Source organism: Eleutherodactylus coqui, chromosome 2 (genome assembly GCF_035609145.1).
Source record: "Eleutherodactylus coqui strain aEleCoq1 chromosome 2, aEleCoq1.hap1, whole genome shotgun sequence".
Lineage (NCBI taxonomy): Eukaryota > Metazoa > Chordata > Amphibia > Anura > Eleutherodactylidae > Eleutherodactylus > Eleutherodactylus coqui.
The window spans coordinates 320398920-320413970 of record NC_089838.1 but is presented as its reverse complement, the minus strand read 5'-3'; the positions used below and the strand labels follow the sequence as shown (position 1 = coordinate 320413970).

Genomic DNA, 15051 nt, shown 5'->3' with positions numbered 1-15051 from the left:
CCAGTTGACGTTGTCTACTGTGGATTCTGAAGCAGATAGGGTTTTTCCAACACCGATTCTGCCCATTGTCTTCCTAAGTGACAACCTTGCTAGCAGAGTCTCTGGCCAACCAAAATGTGAACACCAAGACCATTTTCTATACCATCCCATCTCCTTCGGGGTCCTTGAGTTGTTAAAACTTGGATCTGAAATTCGATGGAAAAAAAAGAAGTGGCTTACCAACTGATAGTCTCACTTACTGGTGAGAAGTGGCGTATGACCTCTTGATGTGGAATCTACGTCAGGAAATCCGTGCATAGCTTTAACCCATTGAAAGGGGCTAATCCAGATCTGAAGTAAGAGTATGTGTAAATCCACAGCAAAAAAACCACCGCCCAGTTGACGTTGTCTACTGTGGATCCTGAAGCAGATCTACGTTGGGTTTTTCCAACACCGATTCTGTCTTGTCAGTGTGGTGTAACAGTTTTCACCAACTGCCCATAAGTGACTACTTCTCACTAGCAGAGCCTCTGTCTAACCAAAAATGTTGACATCAAGACCGTTTTGTAGACCATCCCATCTCCTTTGTGGTCCTTGAGTTGTTAAAATTCTGTTGATTCATTTCTTACTTCTATCTGTTTCTGGAAAAGCCGGCTGACCACCAAGATGGCCACCATTACATCTCCAACAGGGTCACAACCTAGTTTCCTAGAGTTTTGAATGGCAAATCTGATTACTAGTGAGGTGATATCTCCCCAGTTCTGGTACCACCGCAGAACTTGCCATTCAGGATCCTGGCACTTAAAGATACATTCCCTCTTCTCTCGGCCCTCTTTTTATGCCTTTTCTTATGCTGTTCTTCCCTTGCTTCCTCCCTCCGGTTTCCTACTCTCCTCCCCCTCTACAGATAACATCGATGAAGCCGAGCGCCAATGGAAGGTGGAATTCCATCGCTGGAGCGCCTACATGATGCGATGGAAGAACCAGTTTGACCATTACAGCAAGCAGGAGCGCTGCAGCGAGCTGTGACCTCACTGTGACATCACCAACTCAACTCTTCTGCTCTTCTAGCAAAAAAAAAAAGAACTGTGACATCACTATGACATCATCACAACGTCACTGCACAGATTCCTCTTAGAAGCTGTGAGAGTCAGGGGACGGTTTGTAGACACTTGTGTCCTTACCGGCCCCCTTGTGTGATGTCTTAAAGAGCAAGACACACGTAAGGACATTAACACGATACCACACACGCAAGTCATGTGATTGTTCCCTTCCCTTGTATGTACTGTACATCTCCCAAAGTCCAACAACCCCCCACCCACTAAACTTGTGTGGTGGGGGGGCATATTCCTGTATGACGCTGTGACTCCCTTATCCGCATGTCCATCTGTATATAGTGTTCGATGATATAAAGATATAAATATATATAAATATATATAATATATACATATTTCTAATATATATATGGAGGAAGATTTATGTGTAAACTATTTATTTGTGATGCTGTGAACGGCGCCCCCTCTGCCAGAGGCCCGAATCGCAGGGTACCTGTCGAAAGAGGACAAACGTGCCCCATCCAATAGAAAATACTGTACTGCAATATACACCAGTCCCATAAGCTATTTGATTTCATCATGTGTGCCTACAATGGCACTCCTGACACTGTTAAAGGGGAAGTTCACTTTTAAATCTGACCCCTGTTATGACACCACGAGTGCTTCATGGAGGATGAATCCTCAGCAAAACACACTGAGATATGCCATGAGTAACTTTCTTAGCACTTAGTAACTTTCTTAGCACTTCCGTTGACCAGCCTTGTGAGCCCTAGTTGATGTGGACTTCCCCTTTAAGTCCCCATCATCTTGCAGAAAGCCATAGGTTTCATAGATGCGCTGGAAGCCATATGTAATTCATGATCTAGGAACCCAATCCTTTATGCACTTAATCCTTCACTGGTGAAATCAAGAAAGATCTAGAAACGCTGGTTTTCCGACTAGAAGGGGACTACAACTTCCAGCATTTTATGTCTGCGCTGTATGTGCATTTCCATAATTTTATATATGCACATGATATTTATACTTTATTATTGTCTGTATTTTGTTATTATATAGCAATCATCCAAAAAAGAGTTGGGGGTCCTATAAAATGGTAGCTTGAGCTGGTAAACCTACTCTTGGAACATCCAATCAGATCTCTGCTTTCATTCTCTAAGCTGTAAGAACAATGATATTTCCTGAAATTTAAAGGGAAATTCCATCTATATGTATCCCATGTTATAGCATGGCATAGGTGGGGATCAGTGAGCTCAGCTGCACCTAAAATTAAGGGTCCATAATACTCAATAGAGCACCCCAGCTCCTTTGGCACCACTCAGACTTGCATCATTCAAACACATTTTGCGAATGAACACTACATTTTATGGAATTCCCCTTTAAATAGGCCCCTATAACACAATCAAGACTGTTACATTGACTGTTAGTTCCTAACATTTCCCAGATATGTAAATCTAACCAATTAAAAACTAGAGAATGTATGATTGGCTGTTGGGGGAGGGTTTGCTCCAATCAAAAAAGATTAGCAGTCAGACATACTTCTGTATCTCTAGAATGGCCATGGCATATATAGGGGTCTATAGGGAACGTCATTCCCAGAAACCAACTAGATCTTTCACTTCAATTACTTTTATGTGCCAAGGAGAGTTAAAGATCTGGTTCATTGTGAGTGTTTGAGAGACTTTCGTACTGTTCCATGTGAAATGGCCAATATTCATAAGATGTGCAGTATAGTATTAGATCACAGATGACAAACATATATACATAGAGTCCAGAGCTATATTTAACTACGAGGACGTCACGCCTAGAACAGTTCCGGAAATCAGGCAAGTTCTTGAAGACTAGTGAAGTAACCCCTATAACTTAGATCCTCCAAGACCAGGTTCGAAGGACAACTGCTTGAGATATTTGTCTGGAGAAGGGAGAGATACGGTAAAAAATATCTAGTATTGATAGGGCCCAGATATGGGAACTCAAAGCTATTGTCCACCGCGGAGGTTAAAAGTGAGAAAATGAGGCCCTCCCTTAAATGTGTGCTGATGAAGAACAAGCCTTGTATGTGCATCATTCAATAAAGAACATTAAACCTTCTTGGTTTTGTAAAACGCGTCGTGTTTCATTTGCTTTTGTTTGGTGTTTTAGATTGTTTTCCTCTTCTCAAGGTTCGGTGACTTTTCACAACTCTCCAGCTATCTTCTAACTTTCCTCCTCTCGATGTTAGGCTTACGCTTTCAGTTGTCCCACAGCTTTCCTCCTCTCCATGTCGTTCTTACTCTTCTACTGGGCAACTTTCCTCCATTCGAGCTTGTCTTCTTCATATTCTTCTTGCTACTTCAGTTGTATCGTTACTTCCCTCTTCTCCATCTTCTTCTTACTCTTTGAATTGTCTTGTAACTTTCCTCCTTGCTATTCCAACTTCTCACATTGTCTAACTTTTCTCCACTCCACATTTTTCTTCCACCCTAGTTTACCCTTTCTATATTCTTCTTACTCTACTTGTCTTGTAACTTTCCTCCGCTCTTTGTTCTTCTTACTTCTCAAATAGTTTCAGAACTTTTCTCTACTCCATGTTTTTTTTACTCTTTCAATTTTTGAAATTTCCTCCATCCCAGTTTGCCTTCTCCATATTTTTCTTAGGGCTCCTTCACACGAGAAAATTACAATGTGAAAGTGAGTGAAAACACAGAACTATGAAACCCACGCTTTTCAATGGTTTCATTCATATCTGCGATGTTTTCACTCTTACGGTGTTACGAGATTTGTAAATCGCAGCATCCTCTATCTTTCTACTTTTTACTTTTTGTTTATCGCCTCTGTTTCCCTGTAGAGCCTTTATTTTATCGCATCACAAAGCATGAGCTTGCGTTTTTTCGAAAAGTGTTTTTAACTTCTGAAACTTTTATCGTCTATCGCAAGAAAAACGTGCGAGAAAATCACAAGCGGCAGCGATATTTTTGCAAGAAAAAGCATCGCTGTCGCTCAGAGATCTCATGAGCACAATTGCGATTTTTCTTGCAGCGCTATCGCGATCGCCAGTGTGAAGGAGCCCTATTTGTTGCAAAAACATTGCTGCCACTTGCGATTTTGTCGCAATAGATAATGTGATAAAACGAAGGCTCAATAGGGAAACGTGGCCAAATAAAAAAAAAAAAGCGAAAAACAGAAAGGTAGGATATGCTGCAATTTACAAATCTTGTAATATAGCATGAGGGAAAACATCGCAGATGTGAATAAAACCATTGAAAAGTGTGGGTTTCGTAATTCTGTGTTTTCACTCGCTCTCGCATCGCGCAAAGCACATACGATTTTTCTCTCAAGTGTGAAGGCCCCTTTATTCCTCCAATTGTCTACTAACTTTCCACCTCTCTATTTTCCACTGCCTCGTACCTTCCCACTCTCCATGTTCTTCTTATGCTTCTAATTGTCTCATAATATTCCTCCTTTGTGATCTTACTGTTTAAATTGTCTCATAACTTCCCACCTCCATTTTCTTCCTCCTCCTCCTCCTCCTCCTCCTCCTCCCCCTCCTCCTCCTCCTCCATTCCTCATAACTTTCCTCCAGTCTGTGTTCTTCTTACTCTTCCCATTATCACATAGCTCCCCGATGACTCCAACCTCCCTGCCCTTAGAACCAGTTGTCTTATAAATTCCCCCTCCTATTCACCTTCTTCCATATCTTTCCTCTCCTCCAGCTTCCCCTCCTTGTCCTTCCTCTGGTCCTTGTAACTGAGCTGATTTTCGTGCCCAAGCGTTCCTACAAACCCTTATTTGCCCAACAATTGGACAGTGTAAAAGGACAAATGATCAGCCAACGACGGAGTAAACGCTCTTTTATTCGCTGATCGTGTCATTTGGGTAAGCGTAACAATGCCTGCTGGCCAGCTGCACATCTCCCCCAGTAAGGGCTAATTCACACGGCATTGGGATTATTAGCCGCCCACATCGCTGCCGAAAATCGAACGAAAAAGAGAAAGCCAATTTGCAGCTAAATCTTGCGATTTCTCGCCCATTCAGACGGCCGGGTGCAGAGTATATATGCCACACCTCGGCATTCCGTCAACCGGAGGAAGAAAGTTTAGTGATGCTAAGCTATTTGCCCCTCCCTACCCCTACCTTTGCCAACTGATCGCGGCAATAGAAGTTTCCATAGAAGCCTCCCGCCAAAGGGATGGGGATGGAGATTAGCAGCGCAAGCTGCTGCTAAAGTCCCTCCCACTCCCCTTACTAGCAGTTCCCATAGGCTTTTATGGGAGTTGCCAGCTGATTGCGGACAAAGATAGAGCAAGGCCTATCTTTTCCAGGCGCGCATAAAAGCAGCTGGCCAGAATTCGCTGCGTATGTGCTATCTTTCCCAATGCTTCAGATGGCCGTAACTTTCAGTCAATGTTTTATCGCAGCAAAATAATCGCAATGAGATGTTCGTGTGAATAAGGGCCTAAACATGGAGATGATCAATGACAGCTATATGGGGATCAATGATTGTGTTAATGATCAGTTGTCCCCATAGAGCAGAGAATCTGCCCGTACACATGGAGGGAGCGAGCACTGATCGACATGCTCATTCTCAGTTACTGGTAGTTAGTATAGGTAGATCATCTGCCCATATAAAAGGATCATTACAGTAACCAGGTGATTCACTCTCTATCCTTAGTACTAACTTTCCAGTAGCTCTCCTGGAACCCTTCTACATGTCCTCTTTATCTCCTCTTTTCCAGTTGTTCCACTCAATGTTCCAGTTCCCTGGTGACTCCTCTTCTCCCGTTAATTTTTCCCTGTACAACCTGCCATATTTATTGGCCCTCTTTATGTAACTTTTTTTTAATGGAACACTATCAAGATTGCCTTGAGTGCTTGCACTATGATCTTAACAGGATACCCACTCCTACAGAGAGTAAAACCGTATCCATGTGTAGATAATTTATGTAACCATGGATTGATGTACAGCCAGGTCTTTAGCTTTTGTAACCTTTCAGCTTCATGTGTCTCTATAAAACATCTTCCTATTTCTTGTGAAAATTCTTTTACATTAATGCCTGGTCCAAACTGACCAATTTCACAATATTGGTCAATAACCAGGCTTTGGGTGCTTTTTTTAATAGGCAAAGCACTTGTTTAAACTGCATTTTCTAATGTCATTTCTTTAATTGAAACATGTTTTGACAATTAGCTCTTGGAGAAGTCATAACACAAAGGTTCACTTATTTTATTCTCCTGGCACTGTGTACGAATCTGCAACATGTGCAAAATAAGAAATGAATGGCACAGCTGTTTGTGTGCTATTAGTTACTAGATTGTGATTGTTTATAACTGTGACTGTAATTACACTCAAACCACATTTTATTAGTAGAGATGAGCGAGTATACTCGCTAAAGGCAATTGCTCGAGTGAGCATTGCCTTTAGCGAGTACCTGCCCGCTCGAGACAGAAGGTTCGGGTGCCGGCGCAGGGGAGTGGTGAGTAGCGTCAGTCAGCAGGAGGGAGCGGGGGGGAGAGAGGGAGAGAGAGATCTCTCCTCCGTTCCTCCCCGCTCTCCCCCGCAGCTCCCTGCCCGCCGCCGGCACCCGAACCTTCAGTCTCGAGCGGGCAGGTACTCGCTAAAGGCAATGCTCGCTCGAGCAATTGCCTTTAGTGAGTATACTCGCTCATCTCTATTTATTAGTAATCAGTGCAGAAATCCAGGTCATTGCAAAGGGTTCACTTACTATTTCTTGTAACTGTATTGCAAATGGCTTATTTCACAGCATGGTCTGTTTATTCTCCTAAGAGGCAGAAACAGGACAGGTGTGTTTGAAAGGTTTACTCAATCCTATTTCGGGCCTCTGGGGAACTATTTACTTGAAATATCAAACTACTACATCGTCCTCATTTGTGGTTTAATTAAGATGCCAGAAGTTGTTTTGAAAGATCATCTAAGGTTGAAGCATCTACATTCCAAGGACCGCAGTTTGGACATACCACCCCCTAGTGGGTAGGAGGATTTACAAACCATTAAGTTGTTGTATCTTGGTGTAATGAACTACAGACACCAATTAAAAGGGTCAGCATTAGATGGAGAATGAAACTGGATCAACCTGGAAGACAACCCAGATGCACATACAGGGAACCTGTCACCTCTTCCGAAAACCTCCGTTCATGGCCTTAGAAGAAACATCAAAGGAAAGGAGCTGTAAGATAATATGTCACACAAATGAACAAGACAGCTGCGTACCAAATCGGGCATCACACCCAGATGCTTACCACATGGCAGCGTAATCACATGCTTGCCTTAAAAGAGCCATGCTGCCTCAATATAGCATTTTTCTGCCTTCATCCAGGTGCTAAAAAACAACTAACGCCAATGAAGAGTGGTTTCACTTTGTATCCAAGGATCAGAAATGCCCTCGTGGCATAGCTACACTTGCAAGAAAAAGTAAGTGAACCTCTTGGAACTGCCTGTATTTCTTCATTGATTAATAATACAATGTGGTCTAATTGTTTTTGTTTATAATTGTGACTCGTATAACTGAGTAACATCCACAGAACGGGGAGAAGAAGGAAGTGAACCTCTGGTAATGCGAAAGGGATTTCAGTTAAGGAGATAAGATTGGAAGTGTAGGTTTTACAGGTGCTTTAGGCCTCATGTCCACAGGCGCATCGGTTTCCACATACGGAAGCCCGCAGCGGAATCCAACCCTGCCCGTGGTGGTCTTCTACTTACCCATCCAGGTCTTCTATTTCCTGCACTGCGGATGTGTGAGGAGGCATCGGCCACCGCACCGTTGCACATGTGCAATGGACTTTTTTTTTAAACTCCTGCTTTCCCACGGAATCCACCGCCCATCCGCAATTCAATTACAGGCGGGCTGTGGATCGGATGGCTTCCATTGACTTCAATCGAAGCCGCCCGTGCAGGATCCACAGTGAAATGGAGCATGTTGCGATTTTTTTCTGGACCAAAGGGCCCTCAAATCAAATCCACATGCTTTGTTTCATTTGCAGACATCCATGTATCTCTATCGGCGGCTTGATCTGCAGATCTTCTGCGCAGCTGACCTGCACAGATTCTGCAAGTCAGATCCGCCCATGGACATTGGGCCTTACACCATTAGATAAAGGCAAACGAAGCCTGGTTACTGACAAATCTGTTCTCCCCAGGAAAGATGGTTTAGTGTGAACCACTTCTTGGAACAAACATTTTGTTAAGACCCCTCCAAGAGCACAACAGACAATCCTGAAAAAGAACCCAACAGGAACAACAAAAGACGCACAGCAGACTCTACAAAATGCTGAAAGCTGCTTCATGTGTTCAAAATTACTAAAATAATGAACAAAAATGGTCTTCATGGAAGGTCACCACGAAGGAAGCTGCTGTGCAAAAGAAAAAAAACATTGCAAGTTGCAACCCATTTCAAGTTGCCATCTGGATGTTCCCCTGTGCTTCTGAGGAATGTTCTACATACAGATGAGACCAAAGGAGAACTTTTAAACACAAATGCACAACACTGCAAACCGACACCAAAACGTCCTCCAACTATGAAGCCTGGAGCATCAGGGTTTGGTATTTCTTTGTTGCCTCAGAGCTGAATGCTTTGTTATCATTGAGGGTACAATGAATTCTAAGGTGGAGCAGAACACCTTAAAGGAGCTTGTAGTGGCAGCTGCTCATGACCTCAAGCTGAAGAGAGGTTGGGTGATGCAACAAGACAATGACCCAAAGTACACAAGTAAAACAACTAAAAAATGGTTGAAAAAAATAATTGTGTTTTGGAATAGTCAAGTCAGAGCCTTGTCCTTAAGCCGAGGAAGATGCTGTGGCAGGACCTGAAGAGAGCTGTGCACAAAAGGCATCCCAGAAATATTGATGAAAGCAAACATATCTGCAGGCAGGAAGGGTCTCCTCAAAATTGTTCAAAGTTTATTTGCAGTTGCAGACAACATTTGGAGGAGTGATTACTGCTAAGCGGGATCAACAGGTTATTAAATATTCAAGGGTTAACTTATTGTTTCTCCCTGCACTGTAGGTGTTTACTCAATAGTGTCTTCCACTGAAGTGGAAGGAAGCGGAAAGGGAAGTAGGAAGGCCTGGGCAGGGTGGGTGGTGAAACAAGTCACAGAGAACTTGTAAACTTGGCTGGTTCTATAACCAACAGTAATAAACACATCCAGTGGATGTAACCTGGCGTCCCCTGAGAGGGCACGGTATAAGGTAACTGTGACAAGTCCTGGGCAAGGAGCCAGGGGCCTTCACATTTTCTGAATGGATTTCTCAAGAAGAAGGCAGAAAGCACCATACAAGACAAGGAAAGGCTTGTCTATGCCACACTTGGGAAGGAAGAGCAAAGTCCTGAGATGGGTCAATGATTAACCCCAAATCCTCAGAGAAAATTTCTTTATTGATGCAATGTTATTCATCTCAACCAAACGATATGGAAAGAATGACCCATATCACTATGTACAGAGGATACCCAGGTTATACCAGCATGGTCTATATCACTATATACAGAGGATACCCAGGTTATACCAGCATGTTCTATATCATTATATACAGAGGATACCCAGGTTATACCAGCATGGTCTATATCACTATATACAGAGGATACCCAGGTTATACCAGCATGTTCTATATCATTATATACAGGAGGTGTATAACTTATACTAGTTGTCCATATATAATTATATACAGTAGATGCCCAGGTTATACCAGCATTCTCCATATCACTATATACAGGGAGATGTATAACCTATACCAGCTGTGCATATATATTTATGTACAGGTGATACCCAGGTTATACCAGCACGGTCTATAACACTATATACGGGAGATGTATCACATATACCAGCTGTACATATATAATTATATACAGGAGATATCCAGGTTATAACAGCAGGTCCAAATCACTATATATAGGAGAAGTTTAAGTTATACCAGCTGTACATATATAATTATATATAGAAGATACCCAAGTTATACCAGCATGCTCTATACCACTATATATAGGCGATGTATAACTTATATCAGCTGTACATATATAATTATATACAGAAGATACCCAGGTTATACCAGCATGGTCCATATCACTATACATAGGAGATGTATAACCTATACCAGCTGTGCATATATATTTATATACAGGTGATACCCAGGTTATACCAGCACGGTCTATAACACTATATACGGGAGATGTATAACATATACCAGCTGTACATATATAATTATATACAGGAAACACCTAGGTTATACCAGCATGTTCCATATCACTATATGTAGAAGATGTATTACTTATACCATGTGTATATATATAATTATATACAGGTGATACCCAGGTTATACCAGCACGCTCCATATCACTATATACAGGAGATGTATATCTTATACCAGCTGTACATATATAATTATATACAGGTGATACCCAGGTTATACCAGCATGCTCCATATCACTACATACAGGAGATGTATAACTTATACCAGCTGTACATATGTAATTATATACAGGTGATACCCAGGTTATACCAGCATGCTTCATATCACTATATACAGGAGATGTATAACTTATACCAGCTGTACATATATAATTATATACAGGAAATACCCAGGTTATACCAGCATGCTCCATATAACTATATACAGGAGATGTATAGCTTATACCAGCTGTACATATATAATTATATACAGGAGATAGCCAGGTTATACCAGCATGCTCCATATCACTATATACAGGAGATGTATAACTTATACCGTGTGTGTGTATGTATGTGTATATATATGTATATATATATATATATTTATAATTATATACAGGTGATACCCAGGTTATACCAGCACAAGTGAAACAAAGAAGTAAAAACAGATTGTAATCTTCAATTATTAAAAAATATCCTCTTGACATTAATTACAGCAGTCATTTCCGTCTTGGTCCTGGTACGGCGTTTTCAGCCGTCTTGATTATCCGGCTGAGGATTATGTCGCTCAGTATCTTGCACTGAGTGTTACATCCGTGGATTCATCAGCAAATAGGTAAACCTTCCTGGATTATCGGAAACAGATTTAACTCCGAGCAGGCCGGGCTGACGCATTATGGCATTTGTGAAGGTCTCACTCCATGCGAAACCACAAGGGTGGCGGCCAAAGACTAAGGGACCATTTAGACCAAATGATTTTGAATGAGCGAATGACCGATCGTTGTCAGAGTTCCCTCGTTCGCTCGGGCAGCCTGGCAGATACATCGTTGGCTCGTTCAAATGATAAATCGTTCCCACCTAGCGGAAATGCCATGGACTTTTCGCAAGCCGAAATCGGCTACAAATCTACAGCTGGTTTTGAGCCTAATTCTGCACCAATGGCGCCATTTTTGACTCTGTTTTCGATGAGGAATTGCTGCAGATTTTGCATTGGATTTTTCGGCTACGTGTGAACCTACCCTTCGGCTGGATTCACACGGGAAGTGCAATATGAGTCCGATAAACTCACCCCGGTATCGTACTCTAAAACTTGCGATTTTTGATGCGAAAGCGATGCAGTTTTTTTAAAAATCGCATTGTATCCATGTACTTGCGATTTTCATGCAATTTCCGCAAACACGTGAAACAATCTCAACTATTTCCAGTAGTTTTCAGCACATTACACACGCATGCAAATCACATGACGTGAGTGCATTGCGATTTTTTTAAAGGATCCCATAGGAAATAATGGACGATTCCTTGCGAGGAATTGCCTAAAAGTCGGACATGCAGCAAATTTTCAACTCGTACAATCGCTATAAGAGAAAAATCGCTAATATGAATAATGTGTTACTTTGATGCGCCACTTACGTCCTTATCATTATCGGGTGGAACGCGGGTGTGAAAAATGTTCACATGAATTCGGCATTACTGATGGTGATCATATGGGTATAATAGAGGAGATCACAGCTCATCCTCCTGACTGTATACTTATGGGCTGTAGCTTACTTAGGTGACTATGGAAGGTAATGCTAATTAAACTGTCCCTCCTGAAGGAAGAAATGGTCTAGCCTCAACTAATTCTGTGCTGATGCATCATGGGATTGATGTGAAAGTGAAAATAAAATCTCTCACTCAAGATTGTGCCTGATGAGACTGTCCAGAGTGTGACAGGTTTATCTCTTAAGGGCATGGCATATTTTGGGATTAAGGATGTGGTGATTTTGGTGGATTTTCATCTCCACTTTTGAGAAGCCATAAGTGTTTTATGTTTTTGTTGACATGAGGGATTGTTTTTTTGTGTGACAGGTTGTAGTTTTATTGGTACCATTTTTTGGGCACATATAATGTATTGTAGAACTTTTTGGAGGGAAGGAAAAAAAACATTCTGCCGTTGTTTTTTGCCATTTTTATAGTATGAATCATGCAGCACAAATGATCTGATAATTGTTTTCTGCACGTCGGTACAATTACGAGTACAATACTAAAATTAAATATTTTTTTGCACTTTTGCACAATAAACCCCCCTTTTTTGGAGAATCATTATTATTCTTTGCATTGCTGCATTTTTTAAGTACCATATTTTTTTTCTTTTTCTATAGGCGGAGCTCTACGGGGGCTTGTTTTTTATAGTTTTTATTGGTCCAATTTTGGGGTACATATGGCAGTGTTTATCATCTTTTATTGAGTTTTATCGCTCCGTTTATTACATTGTTTTATGGTTTTTGATGTACTGGATAAATAGTGTGTTCATTTTATAGAAAAAGTCTTTACAAATATGGCGATAACAAACGTGCAGATTTTTTTAGGAATTTCTTTCTTAAAATAAGTAAAAAGTGGGCAAAAGTTTTTTTTTAACAAAAATTCTTTACCGTTTGTAAATTTTCTATATATTTTTTAGACTTTTTATGTCCCTGCGGGGACTTGAACCCGTGATTGTATGATTACTGGGATAATACACTGCATTACATCTGTACTGCAATACATTGTAATTATTATTAGCAATCATATGCCATGGCAGACCCGGATGCCAGGAAATAGCGTTCGGTTGGCATGGCAACCCATTGGACCTCTACGATGACATTGCACGGGGTGATGATGTCACAGAGGCAGCGCTCCTTCTGTGAACCATTTATATGCCGCGATCAACACACAGCACTTTTTCTTCCGGTATTTGCAGCCGGATCTGCAACGGAATCTCCGGCTGGATGTTCCGACACAGGTGTGAAACCGGCCTGAGGATTCTCTTCCTTGTTGCAATCGATCATGGGAACCAATCAACAAGATTAAAGGCCAGGATGAGCGACATACAGGCCGATTTAGACTCTATTGGGGAATGAGCGATTGTTCATATGATCATCCGTTCCCCAGGATCTGCACTGCTGCATGTGTTATGACCCACTCCAAAGCAGCCCACTTAGACTCTGTCAGCCAAGGGCTCAGATAAACCTAAAGCCGGCCCAGATTTGAGGCCCATAGAAAAAGAGGTAAATCCACATGTGGATCTGTGGTATAATTCTGCAGCTCACGCTGACACGGATTCCATCATGTGAACATAGATTTATAGACAGGTGCAGCCCCACAGAGGTTCTCAATGCCCGTAATAAAGGATTATAGAACCAATCAAAACTGGGGCCCCAAAAGCCAACCATACAGATTATATACAGTAAACAAATGGCAAAATTGCAGTTGAAGAGTCAAGATACTTCTTGTCTTAGGAGAACATCAAACTACAGCCCAAGAAACTTCCAAGAAGACAGCCAGTGAATGTACGAACTGTCAGAAAAGTGATTCAGAAGTTCAGGGAACCTGGTAGTGTCCAAGACAGACTGATCATCCGAGCAGGGTTTCCAATCCCCTGGTGTCTTCATGGGTGTTCTTGATTAAAAGTCTCAGCCACTCCATGTGAACCTCTGTTACCAACCAATAGGATGATTTCAATTCTGTCCTGGATTGTTAGCAGCATCTTCTGGTACCTGGAAGGACATGTTTTCTATACCACATAATTCAACATAACAACTTTACTAACATTCAGCATTCATAACTCATAAATAGCTGCAGGAATTGAAAAAAATGATTGGACCTGTCAATTTATGAAGAAATTCTACCTTTGATTCCCATGACCCCCTTTTCCATTGAAGTTCCCTAGGCTGAATCTAAGATGGCTGCCACCAAAATGGGTGACAGACACCACCATAGTGTCAAAAAGTTTCCCCCCACCCATCTAGGGGCTCTACAAAGTTTCCTACTTGTATTTCTTCATTCAGAAGATGTTCCCAGTGGGCTTGATGTTTGAATAACCCTGATTGGGGAGCCAGGTCCAAAAACTATGTTACATTCATGCAGGGCACAACTACACTGCCCTCCATGAACGTGATCAACATGTCAAACCATGACGCAACCATAACGGACCAACATATATAACATCATCAAAAAAGGGACACACCCAGAGACAGGAGTAGGAATACTATCCTTAAAGGGGTTGTCCCGCGAAAGCAAGTGGGGTTATACACTTCTGTATGGCCATATTAATGCACTTTGTAATGTACATCGTGCATTAAATATGAGCCATACAGAAGTTATTCACTTACCTGCTCCGTTGCTGGCGTCCCCGTCTCCATGGATCCGTCTAATTTCGGTGTCTTCTTGCTTCTTTAGACGCGCTTGCGCAGTCCGGTCTTCTGCTGTGTGCTCGCGCCGGAGAGCTGGTCTGCGCGTCGTCATCGTAGCTCCGCCCCGTCACGTGATGCCGATCAGCCAATTAGGTGGCTGTAATCGGCTGTGGAACGCAGGACATCCACGGTGCACCATGGGAGAAGACCCGCGGTGCACCATGCGAGAAAACCGCGGTGCATCACTGGGAAAGGACCGGCGGACATCTTTAAAAGAAGAAAAGAAGAAACTGCCCGCACGTGGATGCAGGTAAGCAATTTTTTTGTTTTAAAAATAACAAAGGGATTGTTTTTAACGGGGCACAATGTGGGGGTAGGTAGAAAAAAAAAGTTTTGATTTCGCCGCGGGACAACCCCTTTAACCAACATTGAATTACGGTCAAGAATCGCTACCCCTTCCCTTGATTCCAGAACTATTAGAGGACTGCGTT

At 42.0% G+C, this 15051-nt stretch overlaps 1 protein-coding gene across 4 annotated transcripts in view; it reads left to right on the top strand.

Moving 5' to 3' along the window:
* Positions 1–3136, top strand: part of ACHE (acetylcholinesterase (Yt blood group)) — a 77007-nt gene extending 73871 nt beyond the window's left edge. For all 4 annotated transcript variants that reach the window (XM_066593749.1, XM_066593750.1, XM_066593747.1 and 1 more), the window contains one exon: positions 887–3136. In XM_066593749.1, coding sequence (XP_066449846.1) covers positions 887–1008 — 122 coding nt within the window. In that variant the 3' untranslated portion in view covers positions 1009–3136. The remainder of the gene's footprint in view (positions 1–886) is intronic.
* The last annotated feature ends 11915 nt before the right edge of the window (positions 3137–15051 follow it).